Source organism: Lingula anatina, chromosome 4, assembly GCF_051362555.1.
Source record: "Lingula anatina isolate TDL-2025a chromosome 4, LinAna3.0, whole genome shotgun sequence".
In the NCBI taxonomy this organism is placed as follows: domain Eukaryota; kingdom Metazoa; phylum Brachiopoda; class Lingulata; order Lingulida; family Lingulidae; genus Lingula; species Lingula anatina.
In genome coordinates, this window is record NC_141770.1 from 10,250,326 (window position 1) to 10,273,097 (window position 22,772).

A 22,772-nucleotide genomic window follows, 5' to 3' on the forward strand; every position below is an offset into this window, starting at 1 on the left:
ATAACATATCAAAGAAAGCATTTGTATATTTTAAAATCTAATATATATATATATATATATATATATATATATATAGAGAGAGAGAGAGAGAGAGAGAGAGAGAGAGAGGAGCTCACCCTCAATAGGCAGTTTACTGTACTGCTTATGTAGATTGTCCAGGAACTCGGAGAACAAACTATACAAAACAGGCTGATCCTGAAAAACAAATTTAAATCTCAATGAAATATATATATATAATATTGAAAATATCCATCGGTTTCCAATAGCCATTCAACAATTACAATACCTTCCCCAATATCTGACTACAGTTAAAATTATATTTTTTTCACAGCAGGTGCCAAAGTCACATAAACCTTTCATGAAGCTGGAACTAATTCATACATTCACCTGAAGTGAAATAAGACAGCGAATAAATAAATTTTTTTTTTCAAGTTTTTCATTTACCCACAAGCTTCATATTCCATGCATGCTAACTTCTGTGTTTTAAATATGTAGTATAACAGACATGGAACTGGACTTAAAAACATCCCTAGCAATTATTATGGATCTAAAAATTTAATTGGCTGAGGGGCTGTGGTTACCCGAGTCCCCATCAAAACTGAGGTAAAATCTCAGAAATCTGTGATGCCATGCAGATAAGGAGATTTGAGAATACAGACAACACACAACAGGTCTGAACCTCAATTCAGGTCCTGGTTTCACAAAAAAAAAAAAAAAAAAAAAAAAAACTTCAGTCAGTTCCCTGGCTTAGTTGACTAGGATTTCCATGAGAGTGCTGTTACATTGCTTCTGATAGGATAAGATGTGCCCATGTGATCATGTAACCTTGGTAATTAAGTTCTTAGCCAGGAACCTGACTTAAGTTTTTTTTGTGAAACCAGGGCCAGGATAATTATCTTAACATAAATCCCAAGCCAAATCTACCTCTTCATCTTCACTCCAGCTGTCCCAGTCAGACCCAGCATCTGAAGGATTTGACATCTGTGACATCAGACGACAACTGCCGCCCTCTACTGAGCCGCCACTTATTGCACTCATGGCACTCTGACGGCCACCAGAGGGCACACTGCACCCACTCATGGCGCTCTGCCGGCCAGATAGTTGACCTCCGCTGTTGTTGCTGCCATTGAGAATGAGGGATTCTTGCAACATGGTGTCCGACACTGTCTCAGCTTCAAGTGAAACAAGGGAAATTTTATTTACCAAAAACATAATAAAAATGTAAGAATTAATTTGATTTGGCCCATTACTGAACTTCATTTTAATGAAAAAATAAATCCCTGTGAAATAAAAAAAAAGATTGCTTTCCAATCCAGTATCACAAATTTCTTAATGCACAGATATATTGCAACTACCTGATTGAGTGTCTGCACTGCCAGACCTTGGGTCAATGCAGACTAAAATTATATTCTAAGGGACCATTCCCATAACCCCATCATGCTAGCAGGATCGATCTATCTCCAAGGGGATTCTCTTTAAGTTGCATTCAGTTAAAGAGTGCATGAAAGTTAATCACCCCCCTAGCAGCTTCAGTGGGTGTGACAGACATTTAAGCTCCTTAAATTGAATGCAATTTAGCAAGAATTCCCTCTGAGTTAGATCAATCCTACTTGCACAATAGGTTTATGGGAACCCAGTCTAAAAGTTTAGACCAACTACCATTCTAGAATTCCTACTGTGAACTCACCCAAGAGCTTGGTTTCCTCTTCCTCAGAGTCTGTGTCATCTTCCACTTTGTCAGTGAAGGGAACAGGAGAGGCTATATCATTGGATAAGATGACGAGATTCTCATGGGCAGGAAAATTTGGCTTTGTTGTGTCAACCTGGGAATAAAAACAGAGGGTTACTCATCACGTGTCTGTTCTATCTAGGATGCCCCAAGTTCCAGAGGTTACAGGAAACTCACTGCCATCATGATCATCATGTCTCTGCTTTTAAAACTACCTATGAAACCCAGGGTGATCTGGGACAACTCTCAATGAATAATGTTGTAGGCAACCAAATTTTAGAATTTTTTTAAAAGGTCTGAGACAGTTTTAATATAATTCTGCATGAAATAATCATCAAATTGACTAAATAAAATATAAAAATCTAAAAGAAAGTAAGAAAGAAATTTAGAAAAAAGAAAGAAAGAAAGAAAGAAAGAAAAAAGGTAGAAAGACTATTATGGCCTCACCATGGATATGCGGGAGCAAACAGCCTGGAACAAGGACTTGAGATGTTGAGGACCAGAGGCAAACTTATTCAAACTGGTATGTAACTCCAACAAGTGGCGCAAGATGTGGAGCTCCGTACTCTGAAAGACATTTAGTGCTTGAGTTATAACTTAAACAGTTTATTTTAACATTGAGGATTTTTTTTTAGTTTAGAATAAGAAGTTGGGTGGTTATACATTTATTACCTTTATCATCAATGCATATGAATAAGATTTTTAAAGTTACATACGAAGTATATATTATAAGTTATAAAAATATTTTGCAAAAATAAAAATTGAAGATAAAAGATACCTTTATGGGTGACATATTAAAAGTCCAGTCAAAATGTACATTTTACTCCAAGGAAACAACAAACACCAGCTTAATGTTAATCTTAAATCGTACAGAACAAGACTCATTTTAATCATAATCACATTGCTAACCTCTTGCTCAAACTGAGGCTGGAAAACGAATGAGGACTCACCCTTGATGACACCAAGTTGGCAATCTCCTGCAGAGCCCATCCTGTATATCTGTTCACCTCCACTGCCCTGTCCTCGTTCAGTCCTTCTTGTCTGACCTGCTCTATCAGGTTTGTAGTCATGATTTGGACACTAAATGATAAAAATGACTTTGTAAATAAAAATACTTGAAAGCAACTTGTTTAATTTAGGTGTACTGAGTCCTGGCAGACTTTGTCCTCAAGCATTGTATGCCAAACATACAAAAATGTGAGATCTTACTAAAATTTTATCAATAATGAAACAATCAATAAAAAATAAATAAAACATTTCAGTAAGATTTTTGTCTGAACACTTAAGAAAAAGCATAACAAGTCTTGTTTAGAGAAACGTTATTTTAACATAATTATAAATTTAAAGTGATAATGTTCAGTGTATATTTCACTTGCCTAAGTTACTCAATCACAAAATATGCCATTTGGTGGAATAGGTTATAATTAACACTGTGATCAACAGGGTAACATTTGCTCACTTACTAGTAATTACCATTACAAAACTATATTAGCCACCTTCTCATCATCAACATATTCTCTTGTGTAGTAACAATTTATAGCCTGATAACCAGGGTAAACACTTACCATTGCAAAACTGTATTAGCCACCTTCTCATCATCAACATATTCTCTTGTGCAGTAACAATTTATAGCCTGATAACCAGGGTAAACACTTACCATTGCAAAACTGTATTAGCCACCTTCTCGTCATCAACATATTCTCCTATATAGAACACTGTGACAGGAAGTAAGCTCAGGACATCTGTGACCTTGGTGACCTTGAGGAAGGGCACCAACACCTGCTGCAGCTCAGACAGCACATGCTTCTCCACCTGCTTAGCACAGTGCTGGACCTTCTCTTCTCTTGGGGAGAAACTGAAGAAAAAAATATAATGTTTAGATATTGAATAAGTATCCAAGATTCTAATGTAAAATGATGAAACTATTTAAGATTAAATGGGAATTTTGATAAACAGAAAGTAAATTAATTTAGCATGTATAATTTATACATTTTTCCCTTCTGTTGTACACTGTCTATTCTGTAATGCCTCACTTTATATATTTTATTTGTAATAAAACTAGGTTCCCCTTAAGAAATCGTCATACAGTCTTCTATGTCTATAGCTTCATCACACCATGTATGTTATCATGGTTAAAATCAATAAAATTCTTTATCTAAGTTGGGAATCCATCCAAAAGTTGTCATATTATCTGTTGTTATACTACTTACCCTTATATATATATATATATATATATATATATATATATATATATATATATATATATATATATATATATATATATATATATATATATACCTTGTCATCTAAGTGACAGTATAACTTGACCATATAATGTAAGTCATGGCTTAAAGCAATTCATAAAAAAAATAAGTTCTTATTCTAATTCTTTATTCTTGTACCTGAGGAACCCGTCCAGTGGGGTGACAAAGGTGACAGGTTGAACCACCTTGGCCAGATCTGTCCCCAGCTTGCTGTCAGAGTGGGCGTGAAGGAACATCTGCTGGCAGAAGTTCACTATGGTGCGAACCTCTCTAGATTTCTGAAACGATGGTTTTCAGTATTTCTTCTGATCACAAATGCTAGACAACTTTTATTTATAACTCCATCATTCTTAAATTTTGGTATGTATTGTTTTATTTATATTTTACATAAGTGTACTGTATTTTTCGCTCATAAGCACAATAAGAATGAGACTGAGACTTAATCAACACATTAAGGATATCTGGTTAATAAAAAGCACAAACAAACTTAACATTGTGCATTCTAACTGATTTAGGGTGCAATAAATAAATATTATCATAATCTTCTTCACTGTTATAACACTTAAGTCTAAATATCCTTATTACTATCAACATTTTTATAACTATTATTATTAGTAAGTATTATAACATTATTCAAAGTCCACACCTGATCAGCTGGTAAAGTAAAGTGTGTGTGCACCAACATCAGTATCTCCATGGCAACTAGGGACAGCCTATCAAAACAGTGGCGATGGAGAAGACTGTTGGCACATGTGACACGTAGCGCCAGATGAGCAGTGACGGAGGTGGTGATGGCATGAACTGTTCGTTTGCAGGTTTCTGAATCCTAAAAAATGAAACATCGAAAAGTTAATTTGCTAATTTTAATCTATTAAGTCTATTGTTAAACAAATCCAAAGATAGAATATACAGATAATTTAATCTTCTCTATCAAGAATAATTATTGTGCCCAAAAAAATTATGTGAATGAGAGTGAGAGAGTGTAATGATCTTTTAAAAAATCCAAAAAATTAAAAAAATTTGATTAATTAAAAAAAATAAAGTCTGACTGCTTTTTCTATGCAATTTCTTATTGATCTGATATTTTGTATGAAGCATTAATACAATGAAACAGCATGCCCTCAAATTGCATACAAACCTGCCATGTGACTGGTGGATCAGATAACATAGGGGCCAGTTTGGCAGCATGAGACAGGGAATATTTAAAAGCAATGCAGGCACCATAGCAGAGTAGAGTGGTGTTGGGGGTGAGATGTTCGTTCCATAACTCCTCCAGTATTGCCATGTCATACCACCTTATCACCTCGACTACACAAGGGAGCACCTGAAAAAAAGGTGAGAAGAGATCCCTGAATTATTGCCTTTTTCAATGCAAATTGGATCAATCCTACTTATATGAAAATAAAAGTTAATTGTAATCCCTGAAATAATCTGCCATGTGCAATGATGACTTATGGGTAGTAGTTTACAGGGTGCAGATTATGCTCTGGTGGACATTTCAACTCACCAAGTATGTTTTAGTCTATCTTTTATCAATACCAGGACTTTTACCTTGCCATATGCCAGACTTGACAAGTGGAAAAATATGCAGCAGCCAGCTCTAACTTAACTACCCTTTTCACCCAACCCCTTTTATCTAAAACAATTCCCTTCCTGGTTCCCAAAATATATATAGCAGCCAGCTTTAAATTAACTTCCCTTTTTACCCAACCCCTTTTTTCTAGCCATATCCCCTTCCTGGTCCCTACCCCCCCCCCCAGCCCCCTCCAATCCCAACCATACCCAGGGGCGGATTTAGGCTTCTGGGTTTTCAGGAAGATGGTCAGATTTCCAAGTTTACATTGACGGGTATCTATTTTTTTTTTCTGTCGAAAGAGGGACAAAAACAGAGGATGGATCAACAAAGATAATTTGGAAGACTGTCAGAAAATATCTCTGGATCCACCCTGCATAAATCAACTACCCTTTTTACCCAACCCCTTCTTTCTAACCCCATCCCCTTCCTGGTCCTTACCCCCCCCCCCCCAACCCCCCTCCTCCCGCCCCCTCCAATCCCACCCATACCTGCTGTCCCATCCTCCTGAGCTCCCAGCGTGTGTCAGCCAGACATTCCACAGTCTGATACAGCATGTTCTTCAACAGAGTGGACAATGGCTTCAGTTCTAGGTTGGACAGCCAAGCTGGCTCCCGGTCATCTGGAAAGCCCTGGTCAGTGGCAGTGCTGGTGTGAATATAAACATATGTAAAATATGAGTAATGGAGTATGTGATGCTAACTTCTGGACCCCGAGTCATGTGTTAGTCAAAATTGAATCAAGGAAAGTAAAATCTTGTAAATCTGGTTGGTTACTGACCACTTTATTTCTGCTTAGGGTCAGTAGATCAGTAGAAAATTATAGGACACAGCCCCCACCAAATTGCCTGTCACAGGTCTAACTTATATATGCAAATAACAAATTTTTGGCGCAATATAAAAAAAATTAATTTAAAGTAATAATAAAAAAATCACACAACTAAGAAGTACTAAAAATTATCAAAAAATTAGAGTTGGGAGTGAGCATAAATGACATAAGCCATCTCTTCATATTTGTAAAATAAATTACGTCGACACACTGACACATAGAGGTCAATGGTCTTACCTTAGGGGAGAGGGACACAGGGATGACCTCTGCATATTCTGGTCTTTATTTGGAATCAGACCAACTTCTTCTTTACTGGGCCTTCTAGGTGCCTCCTTCTTGGCCTGGAATTATTGAATTATGGGAGATACAGTAAAGGAATGAGAAAAATCAACAATCAAACTATAGGATCATATAAAAGCCAATGATTAATATATTGCATCCCCAATCAATATGAGGTCAAAACTAAGTGACAAACTCAAATAACTACATCAATGATTGGATTTTTTCAATGGGGAAAATAATCTATACATATATATTTCTATAAAGCATTTGTGATGCTTTTACTGTATGCCTGTTTTAATTTTTTTTTCAAACATTAAAATAGTATTATTCTAGTTTTAAGAATTTTTGACATAAAAAATTCAATATCCGTAAAATTCACAACTTCCCCATAAAAAAACAGAGTAATTACTGAATATTGATTATTCATTCTAAAACTTTATCCGATAAGTTGGTCTTTCATTTTTATAATACAAATACAGAAACTTCAAAATGATTAAATTTTCAAGATGCATACATCTGTAAAATGCCAGAAAATGAATTAAAAATCAAAATCAAATGCCATTTAAGAGTGACAGTCTTCTAACCCTCTTGTCAATAACCCGTGTGTGTGTGAGAAGCGACGAGGCCTGTGGTCCTGACAGCGTTCCCGGGGGACGGAATGGGACATTTGGTTTAACGTAATACGAGTACTGGTGCACCAGGCTTCGTAATGATGGGCACGTCAAGTGATGCTCTATGCTGCCTGACCTATTGAAAGAAAACACAAAATGTGAGATATGAGCGTAAAGAGAAAACATGTGATGTATTACTAGTAATTGATAGTACAGAAGAAGTATGCACAGTGTTTGCCTCTTAGGAAAATAAGTTGCTGGACCGAAAGTCCAGCCATCTTGAAAAGTAGCTGGACTGAATGTCTGCCCGGTGGGAAAACTTCTCAGCCTGTTCTAAAAGTTGTCAGCCACGGGCAGACGGTCCAGCCTTAATTTCTAACACTGAGTATGCAAACAATATATTAGAGCATGGTACCTCAACTTATATTTAAAGCTGAGCTATCAACCCATTAGTTTTCATATTAAAATCATCAGGGAAATTCAGACATAACAACGATACTGGGATCACTCTTTGTCTCTATAACATATCGGTCGGACTCTATTGTTAAAGTTATAATGTTGCAATTCTTACCTGGCTCTAATCTGGCCACCAGGTGGCTCTGTCTGTACTTGAGGGACGTAGAAGTTGCCTACTGTTTGACCACGTTGCTGCAAAGACAATGACCATCAATCAAACAACTGCAAAACATTTTACAGTGAAATGAAAAGGACAGTTTTGGGCCCCCTATAATTCATACCTGACACAGCTTTATCTGTTTCTGCACAGATACATTCTTACAGTAAAATATCTTTTCTGGCTTCCATAATCATAATAAAATACTACAATCCAATATTTAAACAGTGTCAATACAGAGAACATACTTCATCCCCATATTTCTCCTCTTAAAGTTATATTCTCAAGTTTGGGCACTTCTGACACATTTCTTCTACTTACATGGACCAACCACTACTCAACCAAATTCCAAACTCCAAGGGCAATGCGAGGAGCAAACATCACTTCTTTTACTTCTTGAATTTATATTTTAGTATATTCAGCAAGGGAAATCTTTGCATTACTTGTATTTTCTATTAAGGATGCAACATATTTCAAGACATGACTACTAACTATTTGAAAAGAAACTGAAAACATTTAAGAAAACAAAAATCTCTATCTCTCAATTGCAAACCATACCAGCCCTTGCTATATACGACATAGGATGGATTATGGTCTAAAAGGATCTACTGAAGAATATTAATCACAAGACTTACGTCCACCTCTAGAAAATTGCCCCTATTTATAACACCAAGGTCTTTAACTTTAGGGCTGAGAGAATTCTCAGCTTGCAGGATACCAAATATTTCTGTGGGATGAAAGCACAGATGACAGAAGTGTTTTAAGAAACAATACAACCAGGCTGATAGAAATTTAAAATTTGAAGCCAAAAAAGTGAAATAAAAAGCATTAAAACAAAAAATAGCAAAAGAAAATATTATCAATTTAAATAATAAAATACAATAAATAACAAAAATAATAACTATTATCAAAGAAAGACAAAACATATTAAGCCTCATATCTTTCCTTACTATAAATAAGAACAGTATGCCAACATCGTAAATAACACAAAAACAAAAAATAATTTCAAAAGACAATGAAGCAGAGTGACATGTACGACTGAGACCATCTAGTTGTAATTGTTGTCTTCATCAAACAGTGAGTGCATACGCTACCTTCGCCCACATAACCCTACGCAGTGGCTGGAGGGGAGAAATGACAGATACAGGATAAGGAAAAGAGTGCATGCGCAAGTAGAATCAACATTATTATGTTATTTGACATGGAGGATTTTTAGGGAAGGATGTTATGGGGTATGTTTATAGATCTATTAATGTGTAATTTAAGAGTTAAGGCTCATTTTCAACAAAATTGTTGTTCTATGTAGATCGATTCAACTTTGCAGATTGTTGGATCGATCTACATAGAGCGAGTTAAATTGGGAATGAGTCCTTTGTCTAGTTTAAATCCCCATATACACTACAATATATGTAACTTTTTACACATGTAAAAGACAAACTGCTCTGAAGACAATACACAGAGAAATGGACAAACACACACGTATGCAAACATACAGCCATACATACACACGCATGCCCACACACCCACATAAACACTGATATGCCTACCTACATAAACACACTGATGAGTACAATTGCAAGTACCAACATACACTTAAAGAATCATATACTTAATAAACAGACACTCATGCATGTGTACCCATGCACGCTCACACACACACACATGCACACACACACACGCGCGTGTGCACGTATGCACGCACGCACGCACGCACACACACACACACACACACACTTACTGGAGCTGGTGGTCTTCCTGCACTGGAGCCAGATGTGGACAGAGGACTTTCACTACGGATATCTACATCCACTTCATTGGCTACTGTATTGCACTCCTGTAAAAAAAATGGCATGTGCTTCATAATTTATCAATTTGAAACTGAAGAGTGCTTGTACTGCATTTTATCGCTGACTGTTGAAAAATAGTTAAATTGATTTTTTTTCACACTCTCTACATAAACTTGTTAAGTCATGATTATATACATTTCACTTAATTACCTGATTTATAGTATTAAACTCTAAATTGCAATTAATTTGATTTTTTGTAGGTTAACAGAATATAGAATTCAACACTGTAAATTAGTTAATGAAACAAGCACACCTGAAAGTGGCAAAATGAGTTGAAGCAACCAGTAAAACTTATTTCAATTACTGAGATTGAGATATCATGAAGAAATCAAGCAGACATACTATGCTATAAGGGGTTTAACTTTTGGTGAAAAACAAGGCTCCAGTCAGCTTTTTAATGGACAAGGTTCTATGAGAAAGACTATAAGAAATGTCAAGGTAATAAGCATGGGAAAGTTCAATGCTGGGAATGAGGTAGGAAACAGAGGTAGTCAGGTCACATCTGGCATCAAGGCCAAATACAGACTTGCACAAAGGAACAGCTGATTTAAGCTCAAATTTGTGGACAAGGTTAAAACAAGGCCAAGGCCAGAGATGAGGTTAAGATCAGAACAGTGAGCAATGCTAACCTTTGTTTTTACAACTGTTAAATATAAAATGAGTATCAAAGAGGCCTTAGCTAATGCACTGGTTTGCTTTGATCAAACTAGACCATTATGCAGATGAACTTGGTATTTTTTGGTCAATAAGCAACCAAGGGAAAAACCTACTACACTGTAAGACATAAATATGAACTTAAAGACACCCCTTAACACTTTGGAACAAAAATTAATTTATACCAAAAATTGGTAAAAGACTGTTTCAAAATGGCAAAGAATGCCAGACTGTTTCATTTAACAGAGTTGGTTACTATAATAATTTCTATTAAAAACACTTTTTCACACCAGATAATGCACAAAAACACTTCACAAAGGACTGTAGATCAAACTAAGGAAATCACGCTATATTCATCCTTGATACTCCAAGGAGAAGCACCCTTTTGAATAACAGGCACCTGTACTGTGGCGCCCCCTACCTTTTTGCCCTTTCTAGGCAACTGAACCAACAGACTATCCATTGTGGTTCCTGCATAGCTGTGACCATGCTTTGTACTTGTCTGCAGTGAAGAGTGCAAGTGTTAACAGTCTGGGCCCAGTTTTATAAAGGACATTTAGCACTAACCAGTGTTTAACTCTAACCAGACCTTAACAGTCTGTTAGTTAACTGACCTTTAAATAATTAATTAATCCAGTTAAACACTGGCCAGTTAACTAATTGGTTGTTTTCCGTCAGAAGACTGTATATGAAACACAATTTAACCATCTTTTAGTTAATGGGTGTTAGGAGAATTTATCCACTGGTTAGGCTTATCCACTGGTTAGTGCTAAACGTCCTTTATAAAACTGGGCCCTGAATGTTAATATTTGTTGTTAACACACTTCAACAAGGGCAAAAACATGCTATGAAATGATTTAGTATGTTCAAAACTTATGCATATAGTATGCAAAGATGGTTATTGTTTTTTCAAGTTTATATTAAATTGTGGAGGTTAGCAATTATGTTGAATGGTAAAAGTGAGTCCTGGGTCGGGAAATAAGTTCTATATAGGACTATATATAACTTATAACTTAACACCAGCTTATAAATATATTTCATCACCAGACAATCCAAAATATAACTGCATTTGCATGTACTAGTAATTAGAAACAATCTTAGAAGACTTATTATGCTAGTTTTTAACACAAAAAAATTAAAATTTCCTTTCTGAATTATGGTTTATATTGATTTTGAAATGGACCTGAAAATCAGTTTTTATTAGTAAAAGTACCCAAGACTGTCAGTATGTGCAGTGAGATTTTTTTCTATATTTATGTAAATGCAATATAAAATGGCCCCTTTGTTTATCAAACTGGTAAGATGCAAGTAACATGTCATTTTATGTATAAATTATCACCAGACACACAACGCACATTGTCATGCCTAATACACTGTCTCATCCTCCATTCTGTCACACTAGCACTATCACACCTGGGACTGTTGCAATAGTCCAAAGGTTCATTGGTCCGAATGTTCACTGTAGAACCTTTGGACCAACGCACCCTTGTTTTAAAAACTGGTGAAAATGTTAGGATTTTTCAGACCAATGAACCTTTGTACCAATGAACCTTCGGACTATCGAGGCACCCCCATCACAACCAACACACTGTCCCATCTAACACACTGTCACAAAGGGCACTTCCTACCCATACTCACCCCCGAGCTCCCACTATCTGGACTTCCTGGTGACCTTGGCATCATGTTCCTAAGAGCCTGACCACCATAACTTTGGCTGTGCTGGAGCTTAGCATGTTTACTGTCTCGAGGAGACCTGAAAGTGGAAATTTAATTCATCTAATAATTTGAAATGAAAAAATTTCCAACTACTGTATAGACATAAGAAAAATTTCTATTGAAATTAATTTTTAAATACCTATTCTCTTAAAATATGGAAGAAAATAAAAAAAAATCTTTAAACTATTGGCTATGTATAATAAAGATATAGGTACAATTTGAATATTCTCAATTTTTAAAAAAGTAATAAATGAATAATATCATATTCATGTAACCAAGCTCAAATCAATTTAGAAAAAATGAAATACATAATTGAATAAATAGATAATTAATATTAAAAAATTACACAAATCTTAAAAAAAGTTCACTCTTACTTGTGATCATTGCCTTCATCTATAGACTGTCCATGTGGTAGCCTGGGCACCGACTGCTGTGATACCAAACCAAAGGTGTATAACCAATGGTTCTTAATGAGGAACCTAAAGATGAGTTCATATGCAAACAGCCTGCCTTCCCTCCATTCCCATGTCTCCGCAAGGGTGGCTTCACCTGAAAGCGAAAGTGGTGAAAATGAAAGTGAAAGTAGTGAAAATGAAAGTGAAAATGATGAAAATGGAGGTGGTAAAATTGAAGTAAACCATATTCAGTTGAAGTGGACAAATGAAAATGATTGGCCAAATGAAAGAGAAGTGAATAAAATTGCAATATATGACAGAGGAATAGAATTCACTGAAAGTGATTGACAAAAATTAAACCATATAATAATGTTACTTTTATGTACTTAATTATGTGACAACTTAACGTCCTCAAAATAAATCTGCTGTTGCCAGGAACTTGCATCTGCATTTAAAAAATAGCAAGCATACACTCTGTTCAAATCAACTTTTCAAATCTACTTTACACCTAGAGCAAATTCAACATCAAATTAGTAGATTTTCTATACCTATTTAGCTGACTTTATATATCCATTTCATACACACACATATATATATAACCAAGGTACTCTAAATGCAGGCAATTGAAAAGCTAGGCAGAAACATTCCAAAGTCAAAACATCCATTTGGTTTGAAAACATTGCACATATTTGGGCAGTAATCTTATATCAAGCCCATGCAAAACACAGCTGATAGAACTTGAGAGAGAAATTTAATCAGAGTGTTTTTTATCAAATGTGATTATATATAGAACAGAGAAAAAGTGTATATGAAATACTACAAAATTTTTAAAAAAATGCATATGTCACTCTGTTAAAATAGTGCTTTCCACAAAAAGGTACCATTGTGCAAAAACATTCCATGCTTAAAAATACACATTTATAATATCGATTCATAATGACCTTAATACGACAGTTGCAGATCTATAAATTGCCCAAGAGAAATGCCATCCCAGGCCCGTAGCCAGCAATCTCAAAAGGGGGGTTCTTTTTCTAAAAAAGTGGACCTTTTCCCATGAAAACTTCATGTACCTAGATCAAATTTTACCCAGAGTGGACCTTTTCCCAGCAAAAGGGGCGGTTCTTTCGAACCCCCCGAACCCCCCTGGCTACGGGCCTGCATCCCAACACTAATCTACACAGAGCAACATCATAAGAACAACTAGCATCTAGGACAACAATAATTAACGGCTAGTGAGAGACAACTGTGTATCATACTTAAAGTATATGATTGTTCATTTATTACATGACCTAATTATGCTGTATTTTAAACATTCAATTTTCAATTACTGTGAAAAAGAATTAAAATATAAGATCATGTATGGAGGCTTATGATGATGAGAGATGATGAAAAATAAAACAAAACAAAAAATATGGAAGATTAAATAAATGCATTTTCAACAGTGTTTTGAATGAGTGAATTTGATGTAGTTAACATTTAGCTGTGCAAAAAGGGAAATTATCTTAAGTGCAATCCATATGAAATTTCATGGAAAGTTTAGCACCAACACTTATTCTCTTCTATTTAAAAAATCCACTGCCATTTACACTGACAAGACTACAACACATAAAACAACACCAACATCATTTTAGACAGCCATTACCTAAAAATCTTTTGAGAAAATTGTCTAAAAGTTTATGCATGAACATTGCACAGTAACCAGTAAAAGAATAATTGTGCAGGAGAATTCATCTCAAATCAGATATTTTGCCATCCGAAAGAAAATGTTATATAAAAGTGCTGAGGCACATTTACAAGTAAAAAACTTTGGCAAACACCCATCACCATAAACAATTACCAAAATCACAAGCAAATCCCACATATGTTAGTAAAAGAAACATTTAGTTTTATAATTCATCCTCCAAAGCTGTTTCCCTTCACCCATTGATCAAAACTTGTTAGCATATCACAAATGTTCTTATATTTTCAATATATTCTTAAATCTGAAGAGTCATTGTGACTGATCATACATAAGTTGTTTTTTTAAATTTAGTTTCCAGATTATTTTCCAAAATATTTATTTAAGAATTAAGTCTATATGATTTCAGATTAGGAAGAAGGTGGCTTAAAGCTTGTATACTTTAAGTTTTTATGAAGATGAACAAGGAAAGATGACCTTTTTGTTGACCTCAAAATTCGATCTCAAGGAAAATTGACCTTTTGCTGACTTCCAAAATTTGGATCCAAAGTAAGGATGACCTTCAAGTTGACCTTCAAAATTTGATCTGAAGGTCAATAAATGTACATAAAAGTAGTGTATTCTGTGATGTTAATAAGAAGAGCCATGTAGCACACAAAGTCTACATTGAACATTGCATAATAACATTGCCATATATTACCATCCATTATACTTGGAGTATGGGTCTCCACGTGCTCTGCAATGCCTGTGTAGAGAAGTTGAACAAAAATGGCTGAATATTAATGTTTCTTTTTTTAACTTACGCCACCTGACTGCTTTCATAGTGCCATCAACCCCTACTGGGACACATTTCACGAAAGAACTTAAACCCAAATTTGGTCTCAATTTCTAGACTTAAAATTTTGTGTAATTATGTTTGAAATACATCCATAGAAGTCGACTACCATGCTGTAACTCTTGGTCTTAAATTTGAGTCGTTTCTTTCTTGTTATAAAACAGGCACCATATTGAATTAATTTTATAGTAAGTCAACTATTACTAATGTACCCTGGAATACAGTAGGCTAAAATTTTGGTCTTAAGTTCTTTTTGTGTGACAATGGCCCCAATTATCATTTAAGCCTAGATTATATTTACACGGGCACTGTGCATTAAATTTTTTTCTTTTTTTTTTATTTTTGAAGTCGTAAGGAGCGATTTCGCACGGCCACTGTCTACCTCCATTCAAAGGCTGTACGAAAATGATAATACGGGCAGTATACGTGCACCTTATGGGCATCGCATTTCAAATGTAATCTAGGCTTCATGATTACAATGTGTTTTGCTGAATTCACCTGGGTATTTGAAACACAGATTTAGTACATGAAGCCTGTGATGAGAAGTCACATAAGCAAACAGGTTTTTGAAAATGGCGCCAGAATACTTAAAAGCAAAAGATCTACAACACAATAGGAGGGAAATATCTGTTTTTAGTAAGTCTAGTTCTGAACGCTTCTTTGGCTGAGACCTTTTATGTTCTACTATCATTGTTCAGCATGTGTGATACCACACTAAATACATACTAACTGTTCTCAAAAAGAAAAAAAAATAGAAGCAAATGAGTAATTTTTTTAAATCTAAAAAATAAATAAATAAATAAATAAATAAATAAATAAATAAATAAATAAATAAATAAATAAAAATGTTTCTTTCTTAAGAATTAATTATTACTAGCACTTGTAATAATATTTTTTCTTTAAAAATATAATTCCTGGCACTGGTCCTAATACCTTGTATCCATTCAGCATAATAAAATAACAAAGTGACCACATACTAATGACCACTTTTGACAGCAACAAAAATGACCACAATTATTAAACATTAAAGCATTAAATGTAATATAATATTTCTCTATCTTATGAGTGCTTGCACAACACACATAATTTACACATTATATGCAAGAAGAAGGCTTTTATGGCTTAGTTTAATATTGACTTAATCTTTGGTTTTTGTCAATTCTGATTTATACAAAAGAGCTGATGATTCAATCATTATAGAGAAATCTGGATAGATTATTAATTTCATCCAAGGTGGTTACGACTTACTTGCAGTTTCGTCTAACTTTGTGATGCTTTTTCTCCGCCCTCTGGGGCACGTCCAGGAGTAGGATCTAGTCCTTGAAGGACCTAATGAAGGATGGCTGTCATGGGACCTGTTATAATACAAAATGGCTTCCATAAAAAAGATGGACACCAAATTCTTCAGATTCTGAAAGGATCTCTTGTAGCAGCAATATTAGCAAATAACACCATCCGCATACTTCCTAACTTCATTAACTTTACTCTAGCAACAGCTTGTTTGTATTTTTATTTTCTCTGTTTTTTTATCAAAATGCACATTTTTTCAACTTCTCCTACCTTGGGCTACCTCCGCTGTCCTTTCTTTCTCCTCGTGTTTTGAGAGGTTTAAAGTGGCAGAAATGCTGAAGGTTGCAGGGCTGGAGTAAGAGGTCCATGTTAACTTTCCAGTCAGTGCTCAGGTTTTGTAATACCAGCTTTAGAAGAGTGGGATTACTGCTATCTTTGGCAACTGCATAGAAGTAAATACATATAATAAGAAGCTTTTCTTATTTTCTTTTAAGTAAAGTGTTATCAATAACATTGTGCATGGTTCTTTTTTTCTTTTTATTTTGCCTTCAGACAAGGCATTCAGCAAATGCTTTTCACTCCTCCTTGATTTCCATTCTTGCCCCCCCCCCCCCTCCTCCTACAAATAACATGGACCTGTAAGTTGCCATGATAAGACTTTTGCATACCAAACACCCTATTTTTCATGGCCACATTTGGCTCAACTCTACTCACCGAGGTACTTGAATATTGTGCTGGTTGCCTGTCTCACTGTGGAGGCAGGGTGCATGAGGTACAGGCTGAATGTAGAGAAATACAGGGGCCAGTTTGGGAGCAGGAACCCAGGAGGGATGTGCTAGAAACAAACAAAATATAAAATACAATATACAGGGAAGGGACAAGAGAATGTTAAAAAAAAAAGATTACCAATCTCCCCTGATTTTCCCCCAGAGAATATTAGAGAAAGGGAGAAAAAATCTTCCTCACACTTGAGTTTCTCTGAATTTTTTATAAAGATGGGAGCAGAAAAGGTTAGAAAGGGCAGGGGTAATCATCATTATTCTCCGATTTCCCCCACATTTTACCAAGGAAACAAACGTTTTAAACTGTAAAACCCAATGGGATAAAAAAAAAATTGTGCAGAGTGCACACTATCTGAAAAAGTAATTTTATAAAATAGCACCATTAATGGTTGGATAGTCATATTGTTCATGAGGTAATATTCTAAACTAATTCAGGATCTGACATTTGAGACGGACACATATTTTTGGCAGTTCTATTCTCCTAAACCAGCCTTACCTTCACTAAGAACACACAGACGCCCAGCAAACCTTCTGCAGCATAAGCGTCCATGAATCTGAACCCAGAACCTAATACTGTTGCATGAGGAAGAGGCTGAAATGGACAAGATAGTTAATCACTATGGTGTTTAAGTCAACTTCTGCCAAGCTTTTAAGAATAATGTATAAGTGACCTGTCACATTTGTTTTCTGCAATTACAGACCCACTTATTAGGCATGGTATTTTTCTCTTTTGTCGATACTTTTGATTTTTACTGTCAACTTTTGAACTTGATGAGTGAAATGAATGACACTGAATGAAATAAAACCATCATTAATAACTCTTCTAACCAAGTTTCCGTTTGCCGTTTCATAACTGGGGAGATTAATTCCCTGGCACAGTTGCTTGATCAGATCTCGAAAAGCCGTCAAAGCTTCCTAAAATAAAAATGATTTATTTATGATATCATGCAGAAATAGTCTTTACACTTTTTTCAAAGCTGTCAAATGTTCTGCAAAACAAACAAGCATAAAAGATAGATTTCTGAATTTTGCATACAGAGAAAGACAATAATTAAATTAAAACTGTATTGTGATAAATTAAGAGAAAAGCCATCCCACAATATACCAAATGTTGTATTATGGAAAAATGAAAAGAAAGAACTTTCTGGCCAAACATCTCATATCATGCTTATTAAAGAAGAGAACAAACTTTCTGACAATATTGTTCAACATTGTCAAGTCAGCTTGAAATGGAGATGTTATGAAAAAATATGCCAGGAGCTACTTGCACCCTGACTGCCCTGTACTGTGGTGCCATTTTAGAAGAAAATTACCTTAAATTCACATCTGGATAAGAAAGATGAGAAAGCTTTGGTGGCATTCTCTCTGATACTGAGCTGTGGATGGGCCAGCAGTGGGAAGATCACTGTGTGCATCTGACTCGTGATAAACACTGGCATCTCTGACATCTCCTCTTTTCCAAACTATTTGTAAATAATAATAATAATAATAATAATAATAATAATAATAATAATAATAACTAGACTGCAACTGGCTGAAGCCAGTGGCAGAGGATTCCCCTGCAAAATAGGTGTGGAAAGGCTCTTACAAGGTCAAGTGAAGGTCATGGCTTAAATTTGACCCCATATTCTGAAAGAGCATGTGCGAATTGGGGGGGGGGGGCAACAAAACATCAATTTTAGCCCACTTCAATATTTCTCCATGAAATAGCCGAATGACCTTGAAAATGAGGGTCAAGGTCAAATTTTACATTTGATTTGGGGGTTTTGGGTATATGTTTGGGGTAGTTTACTACAGCATGCCATGACCAAAAACCAGTGTTTCATGGAGAAATTGCCAAACTCAAGATTTCTGCAACGTCATAAATATTTAAAAATCTATATTAAAAAAATTAATTAGACAGTCGCTACCAAAGTACGGCTAACCTTAGATAAATATATAGGGCATTATTTGCTACTATGATCGGGGCTCTGGGACTTCCGGTTTTTGAGATCTCGGAAACAAACCTTTTTTGTGCACGTTTGGCCATTAGCGACCTTGACCTTGACCTACTTGCATAAAAGTAGGTCATTATCTGTGGATTTGGCTCAGTATCTTTGGCCATAAGCCCCTTAGTCATATGGCTTATACTTTAGGCCTAATGGCAATTTCAAATTTTACAAATTTTGCCTTTAAAAGCTCCTGTGACCTTGAAAAGTAGGTCAAGGTCACTGAAACTGGGTCTTTGGCATATTCTTACCATAGGCTACCTATGTAAATTATTTCAGATTTTTTGCGAAAAAAAACGCGCGGAAAGAATAATAATAATAACTATAATACTACCAAAAACAATAGTATTCCCCTACGGGGAATCCTAATAATAATTTATAGAATATTTCCAGTTCTTACATACAAGCTACTGCATTTAGAAGCCTATTTCATTATTAACAAAAAAATAGGGCTTACTCAAACAAAATAGCTGATAACATCAATCAAATCAATGTTGTGCACAATATAAAAGGAAAATTCCCTGCAAAAACTTAAATATTTGACTTGTAGAACTAAATGACAATATGTTTGGCATTTGACTGAAATTCAGCATGCCATAGTGAGCCCAAAGTTAAGTACAAAAATATTTCAAAGCAAAGATATTGATTCAGCAATATTTTTTCATTTTTTTTTCAGTATAATTAGCACCAAACAGTTTCTGTTCTTACCTTGAGATAATACTCTGTTCTAGTACTCTTTGTGTCACGCGGAGAGCTGTTCTCTATGTCAAACCCAATCCACTGAAACCGTCTCACGACTATATTGATACCTGAAATAAGTAGATAAAAGATAAAATTATCTTCCACAGTGTATTCTATGACTTGTACATACTTTGGGTTGGTTAAAATACAGACTGGAGATTACTGGAGTTATATGATCAATAGTCTGGCTGAATATGCATGCTCGCATGCACATACGTGCGTACACACATACACACACACACACACACAATCTACTTACCCATCACACACACACGCACGCATGCACGCACACACACACACAATCTACTTACCCATCACACACACGCACGCACGCACGCACGTACACACACACACACACACACACGCACACAGTCTACTAACCCATAACGGCCCCTTCTTTTGCTTGCCATGAGGAATCCTCTCCTTTACAAATAGCGGCTAAATTGCTGAAGAAGGACTGGAGCTGGTCCAGAGTGATATGTTCTATGATCCCACTCAGTCGAGCCACACAGGCATTCCTGATAGCTGACCAAACATCTGTTAATCCTAGTAGGATGATGTCCTAGAAAAAAAAATAAAATAAATTGTGTCTTCTTAGAAGTTGTAATATAAATCATCACCTGTTTTCCTTATCATTGTCATAGGATACAGCAGGAAACAGCAGGCAGAAGCTGATAACTGTTGATATGACCTCTGAAAGTCAGCATGGAAGTGAATAACGAGATTCAAGGGTCTAGGTGCTTCAAATCAGATTACCATATATTTTCACCTTTTTTTGTAAGAAACTAAAATCACACATCTAGAATTGATAAAATGCATGAAACAAGGGAGATTTGTTAAATTTGTGATTTACAATAATTATTGCAGCTTAGAATATATCAACAGTGCTAAATACGATAGGTCTCAAATGTTTTTTTCTTTTTTTTTGTCCCAAACTAATATTCTATATTACTCACAGACATGTTCCAATGTCAGTTTGACATCTTACTTCAGTCTGATGTCACTAGACGTCAGTCATGTTGCCAAACTTGGACCCATCATACATATATATAATGTGTACAATGGATCCAAGTGTCAACCAAGTGACATCTTTGCAGACAGAACAAGATGTCATCAAACATGTGACAAAAGAACATTTCAAACCTATAATCATTTTTCTGCTGATGGACTTAGATATTATAATAATTCTAAAGGTTTATTTTACCTTGACTAGATTGAAGTGTTCCTCTTCCAAGTTATCAAGGTTCAACTTGATCCAATTCATGGCATGGATTATAGTTTGGTTACGGACTACAGGCTTATTGGTAGCTGTGAAAAAAAAAGGATCGATAAGAATATTAATGACTATTTCATAACATATTCATGTCATCTAGCTGCCAAAATAGATGATGAGTTGTAATACAAATGTTAGGTAAATACTTATGAATACAATTACCATGACTACAAATGTATCACACCATATCATATATACTGAAAATGTTTGATTTAGAAGCAGATCTATAATGTGGAAAACGAAAGTGCTTTGTATACAGAACACATGAAGAGAGAGAGAGAGAGAGAGAGAGAGAGAGAGAGAGAGAGAGAGAGAGAGTTACCTTGTTGTATACTATACATCAAACTTTCAAGCAAAGCTTTTGTCATCTTCTGGCACATGTACCTGAAATCAATAATGATGACATTATTTACAAAAAAAAAATCATTAATGCATATACATCTCATCTATTTCATCAAAGCAACATATCACATATCTGAAAGACTAACCATGAAAGCCAACAACTCTAAACTGTTTGATCGAATCTTATGAAATATTCATAAACAACAGAATAAAGATTATCAAGTGGCATAGTATAATGTCACACGAGAATACATCGTGATATTTTGAATAAGAGCTGCTCATATTGTACAAAGTCATGTCGCCATGGGCACTGGTTAACAATACACATAATAAAATTCATACATCCTCCTCTTGGACAATAGCAATTGTGAAATTGCTAATTGGCATTACTTGACAACATTTGCACCTGACACAGTAAGAAGCACTCAAACTCCGTGCCTTTATTAACTAGGCACCCTATTCTGATTGGTCACCCTGACTAAGAACCCATTCCCATAGATTTTAGATCAATCTATCCCTGTGGGGAGTCTCACTAGACTACTGTCAGCTTAGCCGGCTTATGCATCAGTCCCGCCTACTAAAAGCTGTAAGGGGGTAATTAACTATGGTGCGCGCTCGGCTGACTGCAATTTAGCAAGAACCCTCAGGGAGTTAGGTCGATCTAAATCTCTGGGAATGCACACTAGCAGATCTCAGAAAACTAACAAGCCAAATCAAAAATTTGTTAGTCTGGTGATGAAATGGATGGATGGTGGAAAGCAAATTTTAAAAGCCTGGGGAGAATATAATTAGTAATAACCTCAGTTAACCACGTTGTTGCGTCAGTTGTTATTGTAGTCACCTGGAGGCAGGCTGACAACGTTAACAGTGGTGAAGGCGATACAGTGATGCAAAACATTTAATGCAGGAGCCATTCTGTCATTTGATAAATCAAACTTTTTAGTACTAACACAAAGGTTCAATTAACAGTTACTTACTAGCATTACGAATTGGTACATGATTTTATATACACTGAGAAGTTGTATATATTTCTATTAAAAAGACAGGACTTTCCTATATAATACCCTATATTACCTACTTACACGTACTTTTCACTAACATTAACCCCCCCCCCCTTCCTCACAAGCAGGGGCAAACCTTTTTTGTCTCAAAACTTCCTGCAGCACTCCAATGAGTAATAGATGATACATAAATCTCTTCGATGTGATGAGACAAGCCAAACTGGTGGTTCAATACATGTACTTCTGGGTCATAGTTCTTTTTTTTTTCAAAGTTGGGAGGTCCTTCGCCTTGTCTTTTGTAAGTGAAGTGTACATACTAAATTTGCACTA

At 35.5% G+C, this 22,772-nt stretch overlaps 1 protein-coding gene across 3 annotated transcripts in view; it reads right to left on the minus strand.

Annotated features, from left to right (window-relative positions):
- LOC106160455 (uncharacterized) overlaps positions 1 to 22,772 on the minus strand; it is a 30,718-nt gene that overhangs the window by 2,323 nt on the left and 5,623 nt on the right. Inside the window, exons 3-30 of one of the 3 annotated variants that reach the window (XM_087011790.1) lie at positions 21,422 to 21,483; positions 21,031 to 21,134; positions 20,208 to 20,388; positions 19,794 to 19,894; positions 18,411 to 18,560; positions 17,926 to 18,012; positions 17,594 to 17,689; positions 17,030 to 17,150; positions 16,586 to 16,757; positions 16,274 to 16,380; positions 14,891 to 14,935; positions 12,492 to 12,666; positions 12,040 to 12,154; positions 10,823 to 10,903; positions 9,639 to 9,734; positions 7,859 to 7,935; positions 7,261 to 7,423; positions 6,632 to 6,735; positions 6,058 to 6,214; positions 5,132 to 5,317; positions 4,640 to 4,819; positions 4,132 to 4,271; positions 3,387 to 3,584; positions 2,680 to 2,809; positions 2,177 to 2,296; positions 1,688 to 1,823; positions 925 to 1,172; positions 117 to 195 (exon numbers count right to left, since the gene is read on the minus strand). In XM_087011790.1, the coding sequence (XP_086867916.1) occupies positions 117 to 195; positions 925 to 1,172; positions 1,688 to 1,823; positions 2,177 to 2,296; positions 2,680 to 2,809; positions 3,387 to 3,584; positions 4,132 to 4,271; positions 4,640 to 4,819; positions 5,132 to 5,317; positions 6,058 to 6,214; positions 6,632 to 6,735; positions 7,261 to 7,423; positions 7,859 to 7,935; positions 9,639 to 9,734; positions 10,823 to 10,903; positions 12,040 to 12,154; positions 12,492 to 12,666; positions 14,891 to 14,935; positions 16,274 to 16,380; positions 16,586 to 16,757; positions 17,030 to 17,150; positions 17,594 to 17,689; positions 17,926 to 18,012; positions 18,411 to 18,560; positions 19,794 to 19,894; positions 20,208 to 20,388; positions 21,031 to 21,134; positions 21,422 to 21,483 (3,611 nt within the window). The remainder of the gene's footprint in view (positions 1 to 116; positions 196 to 924; positions 1,173 to 1,687; positions 1,824 to 2,176; positions 2,297 to 2,679; positions 2,810 to 3,386; positions 3,585 to 4,131; positions 4,272 to 4,639; positions 4,820 to 5,131; positions 5,318 to 6,057; positions 6,215 to 6,631; positions 6,736 to 7,260; positions 7,424 to 7,858; positions 7,936 to 9,638; positions 9,735 to 10,822; positions 10,904 to 12,039; positions 12,155 to 12,491; positions 12,667 to 14,890; positions 14,936 to 16,273; positions 16,381 to 16,585; positions 16,758 to 17,029; positions 17,151 to 17,593; positions 17,690 to 17,925; positions 18,013 to 18,410; positions 18,561 to 19,793; positions 19,895 to 20,207; positions 20,389 to 21,030; positions 21,135 to 21,421; positions 21,484 to 22,772) is intronic. The other 2 variants (XM_087011791.1, XM_087011792.1) reach the window with 2 other exon arrangements.